This window comes from Camelus ferus, chromosome 8 (genome assembly GCF_009834535.1).
Source record: "Camelus ferus isolate YT-003-E chromosome 8, BCGSAC_Cfer_1.0, whole genome shotgun sequence".
NCBI lineage: Eukaryota > Metazoa > Chordata > Mammalia > Artiodactyla > Camelidae > Camelus > Camelus ferus.
Window position 1 is genome coordinate 49,000,310 of NC_045703.1, and position 25,856 is coordinate 49,026,165.

The 25,856-nt window shown below is 31.8% G+C and overlaps 1 protein-coding gene across 3 annotated transcripts in view; it reads right to left on the reverse strand.

The window, feature by feature from the left end:
- The window catches only part of HBS1L (HBS1 like translational GTPase), a 75,651-nt gene that overhangs the window by 37,072 nt on the left and 12,723 nt on the right, over window positions 1-25,856 (reverse strand). For 2 of the 3 annotated variants that reach the window (XM_014562425.2, XM_006188465.3), the window contains exon 4: window positions 24,657-24,851. In XM_014562425.2, coding sequence (XP_014417911.1) covers window positions 24,657-24,851 — 195 coding nt within the window. Of the gene's footprint in view, window positions 1-14,452; window positions 23,416-24,656; window positions 24,852-25,856 lie in introns of those variants that run through there. The other variant, XM_006188467.2, reaches the window with a different exon arrangement.

A 25,856-nucleotide genomic window follows, 5' to 3' on the forward strand; every position in this document is an offset into this window, starting at 1 on the left:
TGAGAATGTGTTCTACAGAAACACTAACACCACTGTGCAACATAATATATGAACAAGACTGTTTACTATTGTGCTGTTTGCAATGGTGAAAAAACTGTAGATGCACCTTAATAAGGGAATGGTTAAACTAATTATGATGCAGCCAAACAATGAAGCAGTTTGCTTCAGATATAAAAGTCAGATAGAAAACCATGACATATTAAACGGAAAAAGCAACTGCAATATTATATAGCAAAGATGCTATACCACTATGTTACTGACATTAAAAAGTCGACAGGAATGTAAGGGAACTTTTTGAAGTGATTACTTCTAGAAAGTGATATTAGGAAAGAGAAGTGACTTTCATTTCAAAATTTACATACTTCTATGCTACAATGACTACATACAATTTTTATAATTAAAAACATTTAAGTGAAAAGCATATTAAAACATTTCAAAACACTAAAAACTTATTTCTATAATATTCCTCAGAGATGCTCCTGATTTTTCTTATTTCATGTTTTGAAACAAAGGAACAAAGTTCATCCAATCACTCATCCAATGACAACGTTACGTTCAGAATGCTCTAGTAAGGCTGGAAGTAATGCTCTAAATAGTTTTGTCTTTTGTGTTAAGTAACCCCCTTGTTTAGGCTCTGAGGCTTCCTGATGGCAAGAACTGAATCTTCTGGATATTTCTATTTCTGCAAAATAAATATCTAATACATTGTACATCATTTATATGTTTGCTTAGTGCTGAATCAAGTAAACAAAATCATTTTCTGGTAGCTCTTTCAGTGCTCTAATAAATGCCTAAAGTAATGAAGGTGAAAACTAAAGGGAATAATAAATGTGACTTCCTTGAACATGTAACCTCTTATGAGGGGGTGGGAACCTCATAGTAAAATCTATCCTGCACGCCTCAGCTTTTCTAAAGCAAGATTTCTCAAACTCAGGACTGCTGACATTTTGGGCAGGATATTTCTTTGTTGCGGGGGAGGTGTCCCATGTATTGCAGGATGTTTAGCAGCATCCCCAAAATATCTATTGACATAGCCAAATGACCTTTGTGGGGCAAAAACCACCTCCAGTTGAGTACTGCTCTAGAGAGTTATTAGCAAAAGAATTAAATACATATTACATACCCTATAGGGGAACTCCAATAACCGTTACATGTCAAAATCCTCCGATTCACTGTCACTTAAGAGTCTGGTAAAGTAGTCACTTAATAGACTCTGCTGCCAGATAGCCTGGGTTGAATCCAGGCCCTGTCACTTCAGTTATGTGACTTCAAGTGAATTATTTAACCTCTTTCTGTGCCTAGTTTCCTCATCTATAAAATGATAACAATAACAGAACCTACCTAACAAGTATGTTAGGAGAATTTAATGAGTTAACACAAGTAAAGTGTTTAGAGCCATGCCTGGCATATATTAAGTATGCAATGACTCACATCAGTGACAGAAAGCAACAAGTCTGTGGGCCTCTAATATCACCGAAGTATCAACTTCCTCTTCCTCATTTGACACCAGGGAATCTACAGACACAAATCATTCTCTGACAATCACTAATTCATGGTGGGGGAGGAGGGAAATGCCAGCTGTGTGACTCCGTTCTAGGTCCTAGAATAGACGGATCAAAGACTAAGACATGACTCCTATCCTCAAGAAACGTAAGTCTAATAGAGATACCACACAAACATTATTACAATGTGAACTGCTATTATGCAGGTACAGTGACAGTACATAGGAAAGGTACTAACCCATCAAACTCAAAGAATTAGGCAAGGTTTCCTTCAAAAGATGCCTAATGAATCTTGGAGGGAAAAACAAGGAAAAGAGGATGGGGGAACATGTCACAGTGCATGCAACGGACAGAAGATAGGCATGGCTGGGATATAGGAAAAGAGTTTAAGTGGGTGAGACTTAAGGATAGAAAAACTGGCAACTCATTTCGGGCCATGTATAACATTCAGGTACTTGACTTGATTCTTAAATACAAGAGCCACTAGAAGAATTTAACATTGAGGTGACACACCATATTGTGCTTTAAAATGTGAAGACTGAGAGAGAGCAGTTAGAAGACTGTTGTACTACTATGTGTAAGAAATTCTACAAACTGACCTAAGAACAATGGAGTTGGAGAAAGGGTTACTTAAAAGATATTCAAAGGTAAAATTAGGAACACTTCATGCCTGAATGCATGTAGGGAAGTAAGAGAAAAAACAGTTCCCAAATTTTCTAGCAAGGAAGAGTAGATGATTATGCCATTACCAAATAGAGAATATATTGCAGAGAACTAAGAGAAGGCTGCTGGTCAGGATCTTCTCTTGGACGGTCCCTTCATCAAGTGCAAAATTAGAACAGTCCATAGAGGAACTGCTTCCTCCTAAACAGATGGAGATCGCCAACAAATATTTTGTGCTTAGATACTATCACGGGTCTTTTGAGTTTTGCAAGTTAAATTACAACATGTTCTTGGTACTGGGGACACAAAGATGAGTAATAATCTCTATTCTCAGGTAGCTTTCATTCTAGACGTGATAGACATGCAGAAAGACTGAACGAAAATATAGACAAAGAAATTAAAAGAAATTTGCAGGAGACCACAGTGCTGTGACTACAGCTGAGCAAGTACCATAGCACAGGAAATAAAGGACAAGCATGAGAGACAGTATATTAATAGAACATGGTGATGAATTAAATGTTAGGGAGGCAAAAAATACAGCTCTAAATCCTTAGGACTGTAAATTAGATATGAACATAGAACACATTGGATCTGAGATTCTTTCAAGACAAATAGAAACTGGATGGAAACCTGGACAATCAAGTTTGCAGAGCAGAAGAAATGAGAGCACCAGTAAAACACATGAAGTAAGCTGAGACCTAGGAATGGATGAAATAACTTACAGAAAATGAAGGGTGAGAAGGTAGTCAATGAAGGAACTCTGACTAATAAAGAGGCAGGCAGAAAGTAAGTGTTCACATTCCTTGTAGAGACCTTCCATGGAATTTAGGTTCATACAAGCATGCAATTTTGAAGGTTGTATTATTAGAGGTCATTTGGTGCGGTCCATCATTGTATAGATGAAAATTTAAGTAGATTTCTAAAGATCACATGCCTAATTAATAGAAGTTTGCTTCCTTTCTCCAAGCTGTTTCCAAGCCACCCTCTTCTTTCCACCCTGTTTCTGGTTGCACCTCCTCAGGACTTCATGGAAGTGGATTTCCCAAGATAACTGAATCAGGTTTATTTTGAAGTTAAATGTATACAAAATTTGCTCAAGTAAGTGCCTCTATAAAATGTTAATGCTTTGTCCAGATCATGATTTTGTGATTTTAGTGTCTACTCAGATACTTCTGATAAGTTCATGTTAAAATCAATAATTCTGACTTCATTTAACATTTGCATTTCAAAATCTCCTAAGAATATATATAGTTAGAGCCTAGCAGTTAAATCATTCTCAGCTTAATAAAGAAAAGTTTCTGCTTAGTACAATTTTAATTTCCAGTGGGAAACTATAGGTTGCTAGTCTTCCTGCAATAACAAACATCTGGATACTATATTCTTAACCTTTTGCTTATGCTAATTTTAGGTATGGAAAGTGATATTTAGGGTCTAAAGCATACATCATAGCATAATGCCATCAATTTGAGGTCACACACAATAATTCCAAACTCTTGAAAATGATAACTCCAGCCAAAATGATGTGACTTGAAATAAAAAACTTTTATTGTATATCTTCATGTAGCATGTGTTGTTTTCAATCTGTGTTATAAAATATCATTATAAAGTATGTGCCTTACCTCTCCAACTAACCTCTGAGCTCCAGAAGGGTATTTTTAGAATACTTTCCACAAGATCCAGTCCAGTGCCTGGTACATATTAGGCACTCAAATATTTACTAATATTGTACAATTTTATATATGGAAAAAAGCAATATATTCTCTGAGTCAGTGATTCTCAGTTTGGAGGGAGAAGGTAGATCAGAAAACAAGTACATTCTTGACCCTTCCTCCTTTGAAAATCATTGTCACTAACAAATACTGATGCTTATAAGAAAGTGTTACATCTCAGATGTCCTGGGACAGAAAAAATAGTTGAGAAAGACTTAACTGATATAAAACTAATTTTATAGATGAAGAAGTGAAGTTCATGTAAATTAAACAGTTTGTCCAATCCAGTTTAATATTCTTTGCAAATTCTATCTATTCTTGTTGACTGGTTTCAGGTTTCTAACTAAAAAGATGCTTGAAGGCCTGCCTTAGGTCAGGAAATTAGTTCAAATGACCTTTTAAGGTTACTGCCCTCAACCTCCTATTTTTAAATGTAACTACTTAGCCTATTCAGTGAGAATCTCACTCCCATATGTGTATCTTTAAATATCTAAATGACATCAACTGTAAAATCTTTGAACATTTTAATACTATCACACACATCAAATAGGGTACTAGTTAGTGAAAACAGTTCTCTAGGAAATAATATTCTTAAATCCCATCAAAACAGCCAAAGTTTGCTTGTTCAATATAAAATCCAAAACTAAACATGAGAGGTATTACAAGGGTATTTTTTAAAAATAAGCTTATTTAGCTGATGGCATTAAATAATTTCAAATTTGAATAGTACCTACAAAGATGTGAAAACACTAGTACAGAAACACTAATTTTTATTTTAAATTTAAAATGCCTTTCAAAATTTTTAATCAATGTTTTAAAAGTATTCTCTGAATCAAACTGGGATATAAAAATTGATTCTACATTTTAAAATATGTGCATGTAGATAGAAAATGAAGAGGGAAAACACACGATACAAAACTGTATGTATAATAATTTGTATGTACAAACCTTAATAACATAAAGAATAAAAATACTGAAAGGAAATGTGGGAAAACACAAGATTTTGTCTTTGGGTAAGAAAATCATGAGTGACGTTTCCTCCTTTTTCTACACTAAGGAAAACAGTAAGTTAATAGGTGATTTGAAAGACTTCAAAAGGGAGAAATTATTTTTTGTATTAAATGGTTAAAATAGAAGACAAGTTTACAATTTAAAGTCATTCAGATCAAAACACCTAGGGTTTAAAAAACATTTAAGATTATTTTTTAAAAATGAGGTCTTCCAGGTAAATACACTTTTTGCCATTAATCATTTTTGTTCCTATAAATGTTTCAATATAGGTACACACAAAAGACTTTCAAAATTTCAAAGAAATTAGCATTAAATTTTCAATGAAAAACTATTTCAAATAGGAAATCATTTCACTGAATCTGACTACACATTTAAATTCTAGTTATCAGATGTACATTCAGAAAGTACACCAACTAGGCTACAGAGAATAAACCACTTCCTTCAATATTAGAGCCACACTGTGATTTGTTCAGTATGAATTATTTTAAAACATCCTTCATATAGAAAAACCTGCCTCATCAAATTCATTATACATTATCCGTCTCCTATTACACAAAAGAAAAAATGTTTTAAATCTCAATTTTCTATAAATATCACTGAGCTAGCAATTCTTAAAAATTAAAAAACTTTTGATGAACAGATTTCAACCTTTTATTAGACTGAACAGTACCTTGAAGTAGTACCCACAAAATTTTATACTCTAATATATGCCATTAATTTAAATTATGATATTATGACTAATAAAAATTCTTGCTACTTCAAAAGTTGAAAGGAATAAAGTAAATACTGTGTTACTAGTAATTTTCCTTTAAAAAAGCCATTTATATTTCACTTGTAAATATTATTGCTGTGATAAAAAATTTTGTTTTTTAGACCAGAAATACAACAGCCTAAAAAATAAAGCCTTTTTATTTTACAGAATGAAACCGTAAACATAAAAACTCTTTTAAAGAAAACTAGACAAGTGTATCGGTGTTCTTCACCATTCCTCCATAGGCCTGTTTTAGCTTACTCTAAACTCTCCCTGAGAGATCTCATCTGTATCATCATTCCTGGAATTACCTATCCTCCAGCAACTCCCTAACAAATCATGTTAACCCTTCATGTCTTAAACTTCACTATGATGCTTCTATGGGCAAAGCTAAGAATGTATATTTGAGAAATACCTCAACAACATCAAGTAATCTAAATTTAATGAGGTCCCACTATTTGCCAAGAAATACTACAATGGCTTAATATAAGACTTCATTTAACATCAAAACTACCCTAAAAAATAAGAACTATTATTATCCTAATTTTGCACATGAGAAAACTGTGACACAGGTAATCTGCTAAGGGCACACAGCTAACAGATAGGTGGTTCTGCTGGAATATAAATCCAAACAGCCTATACAAGTACCTGTGCTCTTCCAAAATTACTGTAGAAACTAGCAGTGAGAATTAACAACTCCTAGTCATACAATCAGAAAAATACTAAACATTTAGGTAGAGGAAAAGGCACAGGGGAAATAAAAGGCTCAAACTACGCGTATGAGCTGAAATAAGAAAAAACATTTACAAGAAGCTTGCTGAAAATTTCAAGAAAAGGGTCCAACTAGCAAGAGATGATAAATGAAAATTTAACCAGTATTAATAATCAAATTAAAAAGGCGTGAAATTTCATTAATATTCTCATTATTTAGGTGTCATTTACACCATTTTGTTTTAGTGACTGTAAAATACACACATATACACAGGCCAACTTAATCCTTATTTCAACCTAGTCTTCAATTTCTTTCCTAAACGCTTGCTTTGACATATTCTACAATAAGACTGTAAAGACAGGGAGAGGCTACTGTATTTGACTAATTCCAAATAAATTTAAGTTTTAAAAAGATATACAATAGATCATACACTATCTCCAGACATCATCTTGAATTCGTATGTGGGACAAAGAGTCATTCCTAAATAACTTAAGAAGACTTGGTAATATGCAATATTATCCCATATCCAGAAATAACTCCATTGTAACGAATATAATGAACTTTAAAGCAATTAATAAAGGGAAGGAAAGGGAAACACTGTTTTAAAAGACTACTACATGGTAGAAGCTGGATTAAGGATAAATCATCATAATACTATCATAATATTTTGAGGTAGATAATATTATTGCCATTTTAATGAAGAAAACCAAGTCTCAGAGAAATCCAGTAACTTTACTAAGGTCATGCAGATAACATACGAAAGAGCTAGGCTGCAAAACAACATTAATCTAACTTGAAAGCTACCATCTCCTTCTTTTATACTACATGCTGCAGGTCACGGCATACAAGCTGATGCCTTTTTAAAATTCTAATAAAAATCTGAAAGGAAATAAATTTTGACCCTTTTTTACATTTACACAGAAATATATTTTAGAGGAATTAAAAGTCTTAAATGTAAAAAAATCATATATAATTCTCTCAAAAGAAAACTTAGAATATGTATAACAAAGAGGTTAAGGGTTTTTGTTTTTAATTCAAGACTGTAACCTGGCAAGTGGAAAAACATATAGTAACATGAAGGTTTTAAATTTTTCTGTAGAAAGAGAAATCATAAAGAAAATAAAGACTGGGAAAATTACTTACAATGCATATGCTAATAAAAGATTAATATTTATAATATAAAAAGACTTCCAGTTAATAAGAAAAAGACAACTCAATTAAAAAATGGGCAAAAGATATACTTAGCAATTCATAGAACAAGTTCAAATGGCAAGCTAATATATGACAACATACACAACTTCATTAATGGTCACAGAAATGCAAATTAAAGCAGCAATGTCCAAAATCAAGATAAGTAATGACACACTTCTGGAAGGGGGATGAACGTTACCTCTCATTAAGCAAGGGCCACATCTATTTAAATCGAACAGTATACCTTTCAACCCAGCAATCCCATCAGAGGGGATCTATCTTACAGACTCAAAAGCCCTAGTTTTAAGGCTATGGACACAGATGTTCTATAAACAGCATAGTTCACAAAAGCAAAATTTGGAAATACAATGAATGTCCTTCAATATGGGAAATCTTGAATAAACTGTAATACAGCCACACCATGGAATATTATATAATCAAAGAATACATTGGAAATACTCCAGTGGACAGTATAAGGAAAATATACATCTTTTTTTTTTTAGAATAGTAGTGAAAAATCCCTATATGTGTCTATTTTTATATACAATTACATGAAAATAAATGCATGGAATAATCTATACCAGGCTGTTAAAAGTGGCTACATGAGGAGAAAGAGGCTAGGTAATTTTCCCCAAAAGGGCTGACATAAAAATATCATGAATGACCAAAAAAAAGGTCAATGGAAATCATGTAAGCACCTCAATGCATTAGACTGACACAATCACTTTTTAGCAGTACTTGTTCCTTAGGTGGTAGTAAAAGAACACTTTATTTTTTGAACTAACTTCATTTGTTGAGCACTCTTTTTGTGCCATGGGTTATTTTACTTCTGATAGAAATTTCTAGGTTAGGTACTATTTTCTCATGAAAAAATGATAATTTAGACACTGCCAACCTATAACAGCATGCACAATGCACCATGGACACAATTTTCAGGGACACAAAGGTGACTCTCATCACAACAATCCCTCCCTCCCAAAGGCATATTCCATCTCTGATTCTTATCTATTCATGAATGAAGACTTCAATATGAATATAAAATCCTTCTGTGGAATATAGTTATCCCTTATACATTAATGCTATCAATGTTATTATGATTAACAATTAAACATTAGAAGTAAACTGGTACAATCTTTCTGAAAGTAACTTCACAATACATACTAAAACCCTTAAAAATGACTATACTTTATCTAGCAATACTACTTTAGAAAAATCCTTTTTTTTAATTGAAAAAACACACAAAATGTAAAAACATGTTTACTGAAGCATTTTTTGTAAAAATATATTGAAAAACTTAAGTTCCTATAATAGCCATTTAGTTAAATAAAATAACAATACTATGTAGCCTAAATTAATTGGCATACCAAAAAAAGGGCTTTGAGTAGTTGCTAGGGACTAGGGGAGAGGAAAACGGAAGAATTGTTGAATAAGTACTGAGTTTCAGTTTTACAAAATGAAAAAGTTCTGGAGATTGGGCGCACAACAATGTGAATATACTTAACATTTCTGAACTGTGCTTACAAATGGTTAACATGGTAAATTTTATGTTATGTGTATTTTACCACAATTAAGAATAAAATTTAACAAAGTAAAAAAAAAATTAATGTCTGTAGCACATGATTAGGTTAAATGGGTTAAAAAGTGGAGTGTGGCCTCATTTTTTAAAAAAAGAACTGGCATTCCCTATATTTAGAAACATACACAAACTATAAAAGACAGAAGAGCTTTAGTATTAGAAGCATCTTATTCTGAATGTTGGTTCCACCATTTACTAGTTTTGTGACCTTAGGCAAGGTGTGTAGCCATTTTTCAGCCTCAGAGCTTCCTGGTTGACACCGGATAAAAATAATTTCTACTCTATATGATTATTGTGAATATTTAATAAGATAGCAGATATAAAGAGTTTAGTATAATATCCGGTGTGTAGTACGTCTTCATTAATATTGCCTACTATTATTGCTTAAATGCATCAAATTGCTCTTAGTTCTAAATTCTGAATAATGGGCTTAGGTATCCATCGGCTCATTTGGATTTTATAGCTTTACTCAATAAACACTATTATTCATTACTAAAGCATGTGCTTAAAGATGCACCAAGCTATTAACTATTAAAAAATTAAATTCTTTAAGACTTTAAATGAAACAGAATTGTTGCTCAAGTAAGGAATCAAAGGCAACATAGTGATTTAAAATTAAATTAACTAGAAAAGGACTTCATTTCTGAGGACCACTAATTTGCAAGAATTTAGAAATTGATACCAATTCTCTACATAGGAATGCCAAAGTCTCTTTGACAGAACTTGTTTCCCTAACAAGGGACTGTGTTTGTTGGTATCTTAAGGAAACAAAGATAAGTCATTACAATATAAAAATTTATTGCAAGTAATATATAACAATGAAAAGAGCATTCAGTTTGACCTCAGTTTGAGTTACAATTTGCTTCTTAATAGCTGTGTGAAATAGCTCAGTTTCTTCCACCTACCTCCCAGTTTCATAATAATCAAATAAAATACATACAAAGCCTGACACAAAGTTACACTCAATGTATTAATTCACTTCCCTATGTTAACTAAGGAGGTAGCAGCTCCCAGAACAGACTACTTTTACACATAGCCAAGAAAAAGAAACAGGCAACATGTCCACATGGAAAACACCTTGGCTTTATTTGGTGCTTCTATTAAACAGCCTCATCTCCTGAGGGGCTACCATAAAGTTCCAGGGAAAAGTCTAGGACTTAAATCTATGTTCCCAAAGGCTACCACATTTTTTCTGATAAAAAGAAAATGTAATAAATGCTGGCTAACCTGAATTGTATTTATCTGCTCCCACTCTAATTCTAATCCCTTGTTAAATACTCAGCAGTTCTTTGCACATGCCAAGCACTCAAAAAATATTAAAAAGAGTTTATGATTGCCTTGGAATGAAATAAGAAAGTATATACAAATACATGTAATCTAATTATAATTTTTATGGTTTACTAAAAAGCAAAGTAATTAGGATTAAAAGAATACTGCATTTAACATTCATGCAATTCTTATAAGCTACTGGCTATTCATGAAGAAAATAAGCTGTTTTGAGAGTCTATAGCAAATTATTTTTAAATTAAGCAATTAGTGCTTCAGTTTTTCCAGTGTAGGTGTATATACAAAGAGAATCTTAAGACATATCAGAACATTCTGAACTACTTAAGCTTTTTCACTGAAATAAACCACTTCCTTTCAAAAGCCCACATAATTTTAAAGCAGAAAGCCACTTAATTCTGAAGTTTTCTGTACAAGTACAAAATTCTTCTAACTGTGTGAATAAAATTACTAAGTGATAGAAAAATTAATGAAAAAATTTTCAAAGAAAAATACATTTAAAAAGGGACATCAAAAATTAGTTAAATATGCCTATTTTAAACTCCCTACATAAAAGGATTAGAGCAAAATAAAATATATAGTTTAAGGATATTACTGAAAAGTTCATGCAGATTTAGAAGTGTTCATAAGATCTCATATTAATAATTTTTCTTTGTAACACAGACTTTTCAAATTAATCAGTCTTTATTTCCAGGATAAGGATAAAGTCTCATAATACATTTGACCTGAGAAGGGAGAAAAAAAGAGGTTACATCTCCTTCTAAAAATCTAACATCATTATTACTCCTATTTAGTTACTTGGGTAATGTTGAAGAAAGAGGCAATACAGCACAATAAACAAGTAGAAAAAAAAATGATCATGTTCCAGTTGTTTATAGATCTGCTTTATCTTTTTTTTTTTAATTTCCTGTACCTTCTCTAGGGAACAAACTGCCATTCAGACTCAAGAACAGGATAATCATGATCTGAGTACAAGTTATATTTACAGATATTCAAATAGCCGTATATAGATACACTATATGAAATTTGTTAATAGACTATTAATACTACAAAACTAGCAAAACAATGCTAATAACTATATCCTCATTATGTAAAATTAGGCTTTATTTTGTAAATGAAAACTTCACTTGAAGAGACAACTAGATTAAATTCAAAGGGAAAGGAAAACGATGCATAACAGGTTTCTAAACAGTATGAGCAAACCAATACTACTTAAGACAAATCTTATCAAAAGGAGGAGCTGAACTGCCCTGTATTTCTCCGAAGCCTCTAATACTTTTAAGCAACTTTCTTAATAATCTGGTTAATATAAACATTTATTGGCTACTTTATTTGTGAGGCAATGGAAATATCAATTTTAAGAACCATATAAAATGTTAAATTTAAATTACATGATTCCTTTTCCATATTTGTAAACCAACTACTTTTTTCTTTTCAAAAGTAACGCATACTTTTTTTTAATCAACTATTTTTCCTAAAAGTGTCACAATAAACCCAATGTTAGAAAAAGCCTCAACAGCAATCAAAAGAATTAAGCTTTATTTCAGACAGTAATATCCATTTTGTTGAAAACTATTTCTCTTTCAAGTTGGCTAATTATAAAATTTTAAACCATGAATTAGATTTTTCTGCCAAGAATTTTCCTCTCAAACAATAATACTATAGGTATTTCAATTTATGGATTTTGTTTTGTGGGGAAAAAAAAACCCAAGAGTAACTTGTTACTAAGTTTTATAATTTTGGGAGTATATTTCCCCTTGCTAGGCAAAGAAAATACCATCAGAAAATAAAGATTGTCTCATAATTTTATTCTGTAAATAAAGACTTTATAGCAGTCCAACCATATAAATGTATAACAAAATTATATGATAACCCATTCTAAGGTTATTTGTATTTGCTATTGGTTGCTTTCAATATTATATATGTTAATAAAATAAGCTAAAATGTTACCTAAGTTAAAGAGATACATAAACATTTAATACATTATTTTAGAAATTAAAGAGTTCCAACTTATTACCATGATAAAACATTTTCATATAGATATTAAGTTCCCATTCCAAATTCTAAAAATACAAAAATACTGAAAAATTCTCCAAATTAAGTACACTAAAAGAAGTTTTCTCCTAGACTGTTCAGTGGTATGTCATTATAAAGTCAGGTCAATATGGACAGTGGAATCATTATATCTAAGCATCTAAACCTTTGGAACAAGGTCTGCCATACCACATACCCAGGAAGAAATTATTCACAAGCCTCTAAACTCAATCTAGTTTCACAGCTGATGGGGGTATTTAATCTAATCAAGGGCTGTTGGAAACATATATCCAGTTAAAGAGACAAAATAAAGATGTTTCTATCCCACTTCCCCCCCCCAAAATATACACACACAACACACAGAGAGGATAGAAGAAAAGATGACAAAAACAACAGGAGAAAAAGTTAAAAAGTAGACCAACTGAGCTCACAAGAAATATACATCAGGGGAAAAAAAAAAAAAAAAACTACTTACAGAAATAAAAGCCACACTGGAAGCAAAATGGGGTCAGCTAGCAACATACAATAATAGAAAACAGTACTGCAATGTCTACAAAGCTTTCCAGGAAAGAAAGAGGACAAGGACTATCATTTATAATGCAGGCATAGATCACAGAATCATTTTCGTATATTCAGCAGTTTGGGAAATATTTCAAACATCTGTATTTTTTGGGGGGAGGGGAAGGTGAGAGGTAGAAAAGATGACAAAGTCAAACAAGAGATAAACAGAGGCCTAATCATGAAACCAAGCAATTTTAAGATAACTATGGCTGGTTTAAAATAAAGGAAATTTTGAGTACAGAATCTAAGGAAAATACTATACAAATCTTGGCAACAAAAAAATAATATGACTAAAAATATCAGGAGATAAAGGGCAAGAAGAGGTCAAGTATGAAAAAGTATAACTGATGAGTTCAACTTTTAAAGCCAAGACTCATTAAAAAACAGTCTAAAGATAATAATTCAATTAATAGGAGTTTAAATATATCATAAAAGGTATAAAAATACTTTCCCTAAGAACTTAAAATATTAACCAAAATTATGAGAAATAAAGAGAAGGTGAAGTATAAGTATGTTAATTTCTTCATCTTTCATAATGAGATCAATACATACATACTGTTTAAAGTTGGTAATTTTTTTTAAATGGTAATGTTATTATATTATAAAGATGAACTACAACATTTCCAAGTTATCAAAGGGTATATACAAAGTCAAAATAAGCACAGGCCATTTATCAAAATACATCAATATAAAAGACAACAGGATATTTTTTAAGTGACAGAAGGTATTACATCTATTCTATCAACACCATAAGTGGGAAATAATTATTTGTCCCTAACAAATCCAATCATACACAAATACAGAAAACAAAACCAAACCAAACCAAAGTGACTCAAAACACAAGCAAAAGAATGGGCAAATAAAACTTAGCATGAAATCTATAAGTAATATGACATATTTTAACTTACCTCCCTGCCTATTGCCAATCAAGGAAACAGAAGTTAAGTAAGAATACTGAACTCGATGAAAATTTGAAAAGGAACAGAAATATATCATAATTTGTTCTTCAGATGAAATTCATATCCTTGACATGTACCTATGAAATCATTATAAAACTACATTGGACCACAAAGGAAAACTCAATAAACTTCAAAAAGTAAAAGGCACAGACCACATTCTCTGATAACAATACAATGAAACCAGTAATCATAATGAAAACAGCAAACAAAAATCCCACAACAACCTGGGATTTTTTTTTTTTAACTTAGATTATTGGCTTAAAAAGGAAATCAAAATTAAATTGCAAAATATCCAGAAAATAATAGTCACTCTAACAGAACCCAGAAAAAAATAACCTAAAAAAGCCCACATGTCACAGCAAATATAGTATTCATAAGAAAAATAAAAACTACAGAGACAAAAGTTAAGTAAGAGAGAATGGGAACAACACATATCAACTTCAAGGCAGTGAGGAGGAATGAGGGAAGGGTAGAGCTTGGATTCCCATCTAACAATTTATTTCTTAGAACAGAGAGAGAGACCTGAACTGTGTGTGGTAAAATGTTACCTTCTGTTGAAACTAAATGGTGGGTTCATGAATGTCATTTTCTGTTTGAAATTTCATAAATTAATATTAATTTTTAATGTATTTAAATTAAATGTTCACTTAGAAAGGAAGAAAATTAAAAACAGAAAAGAGATTAGGTCATAACTCATAAACCAACAAATTAAAATCAGTAGGACCAATTATCAATCAAGGAACCCATCTTTTGGGGAAGAAAAATAAATTATAAGATAAAAAAAAAGGGGGGAAGAAGCTGACAGAAGGGAAAAGTAGAGAAGAGAAAACAATATTTAAAATAAGAATAGAGATTTAACTACAGCACAGAAGAATTTAGATTAAGACAATGTTTGCTACAATGCTAAACAAATACATTTGTCAACCTGGACAAAATGGATAATTTTCTCAGAAAATTAAAACTTCCAAACTGTCCTTATAATATTAAGAAAGACAATTCCTATCATGAAACCAGTAATTTTAATGGTCTTCAAATTATTTAAGGATAAAGAAAAACTTTGTAAGTTCTCTAAAAAACCATCACAAGAAAAACCAAAACCTGACAAAGAACATACACATACAATTGTGAATCAATTTTATGAATAGATAGAACAATTTTAAATAAAATATTATCAAATAAAATCTATTCCATTAAAAGAATAATCCACCATGACCAATTAGGAATGTTCCAATATTACAAGACTAGATCAATACCAGAAAGTCTACTAAAATAATGTAATAATCTATTTAAATAATCTGTTTTCTCCAAAAACATCCCAATAACAGTCAGAACTGGGTTTTTTCCAGTAATCTGACAAGCTGTTTCTAAAGCTCCTGTGGAAAAAAGAGCCATGTGAGATAACTCAGGAAAACTATGAAAAAGGAGAGGAAAAAAACCAAGACAGCCTACAGAATATTAAAAAACTGACAGTAATAAAAAGCTGCAGTAATTAAAAATTTGATAATAGCATAGAACAACACAAAGAAATGGAATAGTAGAGTCCCAAAGTAGGTAAGACAACCGGAGAGAGAAGACTTTAGTGTATGTCACAGATGGCATTTCAAATCAGATTAAAAAGAAAAAGGATCTGTAAGGCAACAAAGGTAACTATAACAAATCCAGCTATTGGAAAGAGAAAAGATATTGGTAGAAAAATCTTACCTTACCCCCCTAATAGCAGCTGGACCAAACACTTAAATGTAAAAAAAAAAGCAAAACAAAAACAAAAACCTGTCCAACGTATTCGAAGAAACGAACAATTTTTTAAAAATTATCTATTATCTTGTAGTAGAGCAGAACTTTCAAACAAAAGCCCATGAAAGAAAAGATTAATACATTTGAATATGATAAAATAATTTGTCTTCTAAAAATGACAAACTGAGAATTAGAAAAAGTAGTTTCCATGCATATAATAAAATGATTTTCTTAGAATTTAAATATAAAAATTAAATATATTAAATACAGACACACACATATATATATATATATATATTCCTAGAAGCCATTATGAAAGACAGCTAGCAGAAAAATGGGTAAAGATGAGGAACCGGTAGTTCCAAGAAAAAGAAACATATATAGATTTAAATATATGACAAAGTAGTCAGCCTAACTCATTAAAGACATATAAATAAATGAAAAAATATTTTCCAATTATCAGGTTGGCATAATACCAAAAAGAGTAATAACCCTATCTGTGAGAATTTAAATAGAAACACTCATAAACTTGTGGGAAGGAAATTAGCAGAACCTCTATTAAGGACAATTACACAGTATCTATCAAAAAATTTAAGTTTATACTTATTGGCCTAGAAATTCAATTTCTAGAAATGCAGGATGCTCACTTTGTCATTAGTGATAACAACTTAAAACGTTTATCAACAGGGGCTTTTAATGTATATATTAGGAAATTCTACACAGCTGTTAAAAAGAATGAGGTTAATCTCTATATGCTGGTAAGCAAAGATGTATAATATACTTTGCTAAGTGATACACATATTGCAGTGTTATAGTATCCTCCCATTTGGGTAGAGGTACTTTATACACACACATACACACACACACACACTTGACGTGTGTAACATGCAAGCAATGTTTTCAGAAGATTATAAAAGAACTTTTTTTTTTTCACAGATTTGTTTCACAGCTTCCTCTAGGGAACAAGATATGGGACTGTATTGAAGAGTGAGACTCACTTTTTACTTTAAATCCTTTCCTACACTTATGTGCCAGATACATTCTAAGCTGGGGCATATAAGCATATGAACATATAAAAACCCTACATTCATAGAAACTGCATGAGGAGAGAGTGTGAGGAGCGATGGGGAGATAATAAAAACTGTATACACATACAATGTCAAATATGTAAGGGTTGTTAGGAATAAAAAAGAGTAATAAGGGAAAGGGACTATATGTATGGGTGTGTGAGGGGGTACTTACGATTTTACATGGGGTAGCAATAAAAGGAATGCACTGAACTATGGGTCCAGATGGAATAGGTTCCCCTATTCCAGGATTAGGAGTAAAGTGATACACAAACTACAACCTCAAGAGCTAATTACCAGAAGGAGAAACAGAGGGCGAAGAGCAAACACTATGGAAGCAGAGGAAACTCAGGTAGGTGTTCTTGGGTGGATTTAGATAAGGGGTTACACAAACAGAAACCAGTTGATGAAAGGTCTTATAAAATAAAGGGTTTATAAAAGGGAACAGAAAATTATTAGAGCTATATTCTGGAAAAGTTACTCTGGCTGTATTATAGAAAGTGTTCTGGGGAAAATAAACTGAGAAGTAAAGAAGCTAGTTAAATATTTTAATAATTCCACCCAAAGCTAATGGACTTTAAGAGAAAAAGTAACAATAAGAATGGAGAGCAGTGGGTCGAAAAATGTACAGTCAATCCTCATTTGAAGATTCCACCTTTGTGAATTCAACTACTTGCTAAAATTTATTTGTAACCCCAAAACTATTAGTTGCAGAACTTTTGCAGTCTCCTGAGGACAGGTGCAGAGCAGCAAAGTATTTGAGTCGCCCAGCATGCCTGTTCCCAGTTCAGGCTGAACAAGGTGATGCCTTCTTGTTTCAGCTCTTATACTGTAAAGAAGTATCCTTTTCATGATCTAATCTTCACTGCCACATTTTTCACATTGTGATTTTTAGTTGGTAATTCTGCTGTTTAAAATGGTCCCCAAGAGTAGTCTGAAGCACTGTCTAGTGTTCCTAAGCACAAGGCAGCTGCAATATGCCTTACAAATAAAAGATATATGTTAGATAACCTTTGTTCAGGCATTAAGTTATAGTGCTACTGGCCTTGAGTTTAATGTCAGTGAATCAATAACATATAAATAATCTATATTAAATAAAGTTTCTTTAAACAGATACATAAAACAAGGTTATGTATTGACTGGTTGACCAAAAATGTGACCAGAGGATCACAGAAACCTAACCCTGTATTTCCTGTAGAAGCAACGGTTCAATATTCACTAAGTAAATGTTTGCACATTTTGTTCAATGTTCACTAATTTATGACTTTATAAATAAGATATAACAATCAACTGTATATGTACACACATATATTTACTTATCTGTAAAGCAGAAGTAATAGGACTGGTAATCAATTATAAGTAAACGAGGGAGAGCAATCAAGGACGATGCTAACTAAGTTTCTGGCTTAAGCAACTGGAAGATGGCGATACTGCTAATAAAGACAGGAAACAGAGGGCGATGGCAGCTTGGATCAGGAAGACAAAGATGTCAGCCTCAGAGAGCGTTATGCACACTATAGTAAATATAATTATGTGTTTTAAGTACTCATTTTCCCCTCCCATTTGAGAACTACATCTTTGTTCATCTTGGGATACATTCTATAACTAAAATGATGCTTTCCTTTAAGTCACGTAATAAAACCAGGCATGTCAACATCAGAAATGTACAATTTATCAATTCTTTTACCTTTCACTGTCATCTTTGCAATCACATTACCCATAATCACCACAACCTATACTCTAACAGTGTTTCTATGTGAGCTCTAAAAAGTAAAAATATAAAATTCTACCTTTTGGAAAACAGGAATTCTAAATGACAAATACGCTCAAAGAAATTCTTCACAACCAGGTATTTTGTTTTTCAATTTGTTTACAGAAACCTTCAGTATAAATTATTAAAATACCATTCTGAAATGCCAAGTTTATGTAAAAACTCCTAATGGATAAATTGTGTTTTCATACTTGATTTAAGAAAACTTCAGAATTATAATTTATTTCAACGTAGCTTTTACAAAAATGCATATATACAATCAAAATGTGACAAGTTTTTTATACCTTGAAAATTAAAGTTATAATATACAACTGCATACACTGAGCCTTATATAATAGTAAAGTAGTCATACCAATCCCTCCCTGTCCAGTCTGTATTACCTTTGTTTATTCAGGTAATAGAAAACAATTTCTAGGCTGCTATAAATCTGATTTTACAAGCAAATATATACTTGTGTGAACACAAAACAGAAAACTTGATGCACAGTTCTTCCTCAATATGACTGTATACTTGTTTATTTGCAATGGTCCACATATAGAAAAGCACTGGACTAGTTTTATTCTTGGTGTGACAATTAGTTGCACGACCTCCCACTGACTACTAAAAATTAAATATAATACATTGGGAATGGTATTACTGTTAATATGAGAAGAAAACAGGTGAAAGAAAAGTTTAAGAAAGGAAGATTCAAAGCTAAAGGGAGGAATAAGGGTTAGAATACCAGTTCAGTAGATTGGGAACATGACAAAGATAAAACAATTAAGAAAGAAAAGCTAAGCAAAGTGCTCTGCACAAAACTGAAACCCTGGTTCTTGACAATTAATGGTAACAAGAACCATAACCAAAAAAACCAACCAAAGACTTGAGAATGCAAGAGGGAAAAACATCTATGAACATCAGCTCTTTTAAAAATTTTAAAAAGTGAAGAGTAAAAATGGTCATTTTAAATGTCTTTCACATTTATATCATTTAGAATATAATCACATTATTTCTATTCCTAAAGTAAACTACTAATGCATTTGATCATAACACAAATAAAAATGGCATTGCACTTCAAAACTGATATTGGAACTGGAAAATAAACTAAAAACACTTAGCCTACCTGAGCTACCAAGACAGCAGTCAGTCAATAAACAGCAGCTGGTACAAATATACACTTAGTGCAAGCAACAGTCATCACTAGGAATGTATCCACGAACGAGCAAGCACCTGTCTCTTTACCGAGGGCCAGTGGCCAAGGGTAGAAGGGGCAGTGGGTCTTCTCGGTTTCCACTCTCTGAATCTCAGAGACTGTGACACTTCCTTAGTCAACAGGGCAAGTGCATGTCAGGTACAGACCTGACAGACCAGTGGCCATGACAACAAAAATAGGGAGAGCTATTTAAAAATTGTTACCTTCCCTATCACCCTGCAATATAGAATTTTTCCCCCTAAAAAACAAAATTTTCTAAATGGTAGTTACAATCCTCATCAGCCAACAAAGGGAGATACAGTTCATGCTATAAAACCTACTATATGGCTTAAAAAGTACTGTATTTCCACTTGAAAATTAGTTATAAAAGAAGATAAAATAACAGTAACACTGTTCAACTTCAACATGGGTTAAACAGTGTTTAAGAACCACCTGTGTAGCATTTAATCCATCAGGAATTATTGACAGTTCCAAACAAACACTGAGAATACAATTTGCTTCCAAATTGGAGACTGCCTACCATTTATAAATCCAGCTGATGAGTCATAGACTAATAGTTCAAAATTACTAAAATGTTTAATTAAGGTTCAAGACTAGAAAAAGAAAATCAGCAGCTGGGGTGGGTAATTCAAACTTTAAAATCAATCCTAAAATATAACCTGTAATTTATATGATCTAAGCATCAGTATGATATGCACTCAAATATCCCATTAAAAACAAGAACTGAAGACATCACAAAAAGTGTTTGGTCAAGAACAATGAAGCCATAAGGCTGGCATAAACTTTTCCACCAAAACACTGGATATAAAAAATCACATACAGCTAAAAATACTGGAATGTCATCCTGAAAATAAACATACAAGAAATACAAAAAAAAATTATCAAATTCATAGTGAAGTAGCTGTCAGAGAAAAATATTTCTTTACTGGGAAAATATAGCTATTTTATTTTTATTAAGAAATAACATTTTATATATTTTTTTCTGCAAGAAATACTAATAATATTATAGCAGCATCTTCTTATGCAAAAGACCTAATTCCTAATTAGCAATTTTCTTTAGTATTTCTAATTACTAAAAATACAAATTAAAAATTCAAGTTGGCTGGATATTATTCTTAGCATTAGTAATTTCTATCATTCTATTGATTTCTTTAAGGCAGTGATTCCCAAGTAGAAGTGACCCATCAGAATCAACTGGGGACCAATATGAAAATACACACTCCCAAGTGTCACCCCTCAGAGATTGAGTCACCATGTCTGGAGTGAAGCCACAGTATCTGTTTTGAAAAAAACTCCCCCAGTGATTCTGGCTGCCAGTTGAGGATGACTGCTTTAAGGGTTGAATTACCTATTTGTTCTACTGACTAAAAGATTTGCCATTGCTGAAACTATGTCATTATAGTATATACAAGCCATCAGCAGCAAAGAGGGAAAACTCTACATTTCATCACTTATAGTAAAAAAGTTAAAGAGCTCTGATAAGATTATCTATTCAAAGAACATGCAACCATACTTGAAAAGGCTTTCTGTATATTTATTTTAAAGTGTGCATTTAGGACAAATGGTTTTGAAAATGTATAAAAATAATTTATGTATTAATCCATCTTCAATATGTACATGGCCCCTTAAAAGGATTTTCATTTTATTATCATGAAAAATGTATTTCAACAACCTCCACAGTATTATTAAAAGTCAGGAATTTTAAGATTTTCTAATAGAAAAGTCTTAGTATTCACCTGCAGAAAATAATGAAATTGGAATGATATCATTAATTTTTTAAAATATAATACTGTCTCAGCGATGCTATGCTACATATAAGAAAAATCTTCATCACTAAACTATAATAATCCCAAGTGATAGCATTCTCACTTGAGAACAAAGCACAAAAATATTTTATAAAAGAAAACATCTCATTGTAAAAACTTATAAAATTGAATGCTTTAAACAAAAATAGCTGAGGCTTGATTTCACAATATCAAATTTCCATATGCACTTGGTAAACATACACTCAATAGGCTATCAACTTAAAGCCAGTTATCACTAAAGAAGATTGTTAAAAAAAAAATTCAGTGCAAAAATATGTATCAACTAAAGCTATCAACTGATGTTAAGACAATTTTAATATAAAAATCATAAATTAAATCCCATAATATAAAGCAATGCTATAAAGACGTCAAATTAATTTAAAAGAAAGAGCTCTACAAAAGTTATCAAGTTTTCCTTTTGTTACTATTCTCTAGTAAAAGCTTTCTTTTGATTAGCTTTTACAATGTCATCAGGAGATGCTGATTTGAAATCAAATGGTGTTATTGCTATAAGAGGACTTATTTCTTTGTCCTTTACGTCTTGAACTTGTCTGCTATAAAGAAAACTCTTATAGAGGTCAAGGGTGCGTCGTTTGCAGCTTTTCAATGGGTAACGAAGACACAGTGTTGAAGCAAAAGCTGAAGGTCGGGCAGCAAGAGCCTTGGTCCAAGAGAGAGAAAAAGGTGGTTTCCTAGTCAGAGAGCCTTTACTGTTTTTCTTATTATCCTTAGCAGAATTGGAATCTTTCCCTAACCTTGAACTTAGAACTTTAGTTCCTGATGTTGGAGCAACGGATTGGTCTACTACAGGTTTTGGAACATTATCTGGGGCTTTTATGAGGACACTGAGATCTATATTCAAATCTATTTCAGGTGCCCTCACTTCAGATAAACTGAGCGGACAGGACTCTTTCTTAATCTTAGAGTTGTCTACATCAATTGTTTCTGCAATCAAATCAGAAAGTGACAAATTCTCAAGGTCTCTTGTCGGAGAAGCTTTACGAAATGCCAAGGATGACAGAGATCCTGTTAATTCTGATATTCCAGTTGAAGACTGATACCGATTTGCTAGTTGTGACAAGGGGAAGGATCCCAAACTCAGATCTGTGAAACTGGCAGATGGCTGGTTACAAAGATCAGATAAAGTAAAGCATTCGCTTGGATTGTTTTCTTTGTGCTTCTGAAACAGTTCAGCTAAAGATGAACTTTCACATTGGGAAAACTGCAAGTTGTCATTTCTTAATATGCAATTCTTGGCACTCTGTTCAACTGAAGAAACACTTCCAACTTCAGCCATTTTACTAGCATTTAAATTATCAACAGCCATATTTTCCAAAGAGCTAGTTAAGAGCAAAGGATTATTTAAACTTTCAAAGCTGTTTTGTACTGGAATATTTTGCAAATCAGGAACTGAATTATTTTGAATAAATAGATAGTTATTAGGTGTTGTGTTTTTTATCATTAAGGATTTTAAATCTGGTATTTCTTTGAACGCAGAATCATCTTTAGAAATACATTCAGATGCATGAGGTCTAAACAAATCAGCATCTATACTCTTTGAAGGTGGACTCTCCAGACTATCTGTGGATGATAATCTGACTGATGGCTGACTTTTGCAAGAATCTCTTGGCATATAATCAATTAGGTCAGCTAGTGACAGCTCTTTTGTTAACTTACATGATTCTAGTTTCTTTTCACTTTTAGGTCTGTCAAGTTTTTTTTTATAAAGTAAATAGCGACTTGGTACAATGGATGAACTATGACATAATCCATATTTTGCTCCTGGGGCAGAAAAATCAAAGGATTTGCTACTGCAATCCAGACGGTCTGCAGATTGAGGACAAGAGTTTTGAACATTATCAGCTGAAACTTCAGAGGAAGATAATAAGACTCCTTACCTTACAAGAGCCATTAATTTTCAGATGAATAGGTTGACATATGCAGAAGACAGTCACAGCAACCAAAAAGAAACATGAAATGAGGCATTTAATTACTAAATGTTTCTTTTGATTATGACATGAATGAAGTGATACTTAATTATTTAATAAAAAGTAAATATTCTAAAAAACAAAAATAAAGGATTTTACCTTCCTTTAACCATCTTAAGTGACCTTCATACTTTGTTCACTGATATATACAAAGGTAATTACCAAGTTAGTCAATGTTCTAATTTTCACAAATTTTATAATGTAAGGTTTTAAGATACTTAAATTATAGTCAGGATTGTCTCAAATTCAAAACATCTAAAAAAACCAATGGAAAGAGTAAAGTTTGTCTTCTGTATTTTTTATGTATTAAAAACAAGCAAACAAATATACCCTATAATTTCCACTATGAACTAGGAAAAACTATTAATATAGATGACATATTACAGACTCATTCTCATATTACTGGTCAGTGAAAAGTGCATCTTGCCCCAATCCAAAATAAATTTTTTTTTAATTTAAATAAAAATGACCCCTATTTCATAGTAACAGACTACATACAATTTGGTTGTGGCAAAAATCTAATCTTCAGGTTCTAAGAAATATCAACCCAGGTAACAAATCACCACACTCCTACTGACAAATATCATGCCAATGAATATAAGTGGTTCCCTTCTCATGTGGACTAAATTCCAAATTTAACCCCAAATTCTAAAAATTTAAAATTAAAGATCTGTCTATGAAACAGAAGCATGGTAGAATTATGATACCTTATGATATTTAAATAAAATTAAATTATATTTTATTAAATGCTAAAAGCATAAAGGGATTTTCTAACATTGTCTGACTATTACTTCCATCTCCTGACCCATTAGAGTTAAAAAAAACAACAGCAATAATTAAAAAGATCTGTAAGATACTAACAAGAAGCAAAAAGTGTTTTGTCTTATTTTTATCTACTTTTATTTCCTTTATATTCCATTAGTTACAAAAACAAGCAGGGAAATTACCAAAAAGCAGGCTTTAGTAGAGTGAAGGGAACATAGCACTCAGCTTAAAAATTCATAAATTGGAAAATCAATTCATCATAATCAAGAATTATTATAACATACAAAATTTTCTGCCCATTTTTTTAACAGCTCAAGCAAATCAAAGCCTCTTTAAAGTATTAACTGTAAAACAACTAAAAGAGAACAAGTAAAAGCATACCTTTTGCTATCTTTCTTGTAGATACTGCTTCTTCACTCCTGACTTTCAAATTCTGCATTTTATCTTGCTCCAGAACCACTGACAAAGCCTTCTGCACATCAAACTTGTTCCTCAGTACTGCTTCAATCAATGTGTCATCTGGCACAGCATCTCCAAGTACCTCTCTCATGTGATCAAGGCATGAATAGAGACGAGCTAGAATAGACAACAATAATTAAAAGCTGTACTAACTGGTGTCATGAAAGAAACTTCAATCTTCAAAACTGAAAAAAGCATATGAAATAGTAGGATGTTCAACTCTTGTTTTTCTTTGGCAAAAATTACAATGATTCTATTCTTAACCACAATATACCTATCTCCCCTTATCAGAGGAACAATTTCAATAATTAAGAAATCACTATAATAAATGTCTCCAAAGTACTACTGACTAATGTTTGAAGAAAGTATAAACTGTATATAGAAATAACTACTTCAGTCAATGATAGTGATGTCTGTACTGGTTATTTTTCATATGTATAGAAAGGTAGTGTTCATTATGAAAATATTTCTAACTTGTTAGCGAAATATATTTCTTAAATTTCCTGCATTACTACCTTAAATTTTCTTTTAAGCTAACTTTAGTTTTTCCTAGCCAAATAAAATCATCCTCAACAATGCTTTAAAAATGGGCAAGATAACTTGATATAAAAATGCCATAAAAATAAGGAAGTTCAGTAGATTAAGAGAATGGACATTCATTTTAAAAATAAAAAATTTAAATCTGAAAGTCCAAAATTTTTAATGATTATTTTCTGATGATTATATTATTATAAAAAGCAATTACTAATAATAATCATTAATGATGTAAATTCCATTGAGAGCAAAAGCTTTATATTCCTAGATCCTAAAATGGTACCTGGTACCTAGAGGCCACTGAATAAAAATAGATGAATATATTAATTTATATTTGAATAGCACTTGACAAATTCAAAATACTTTATATATATACATATATATATAAATAACTTTTGTAATCCTTTTAATAACTCTATGACAGATATATCAGGGAAATTCTAATTCATAAAGATAAGATGACTGAAAATCATGGTACTATGAAATCAGCAATCACTAAAACAGAACTCAGATTTTCAGACTCCTTACTCTATGAAACCAGTTCACAGAATGCACTTTACATGACATTTTACATGCTTACATATTGAA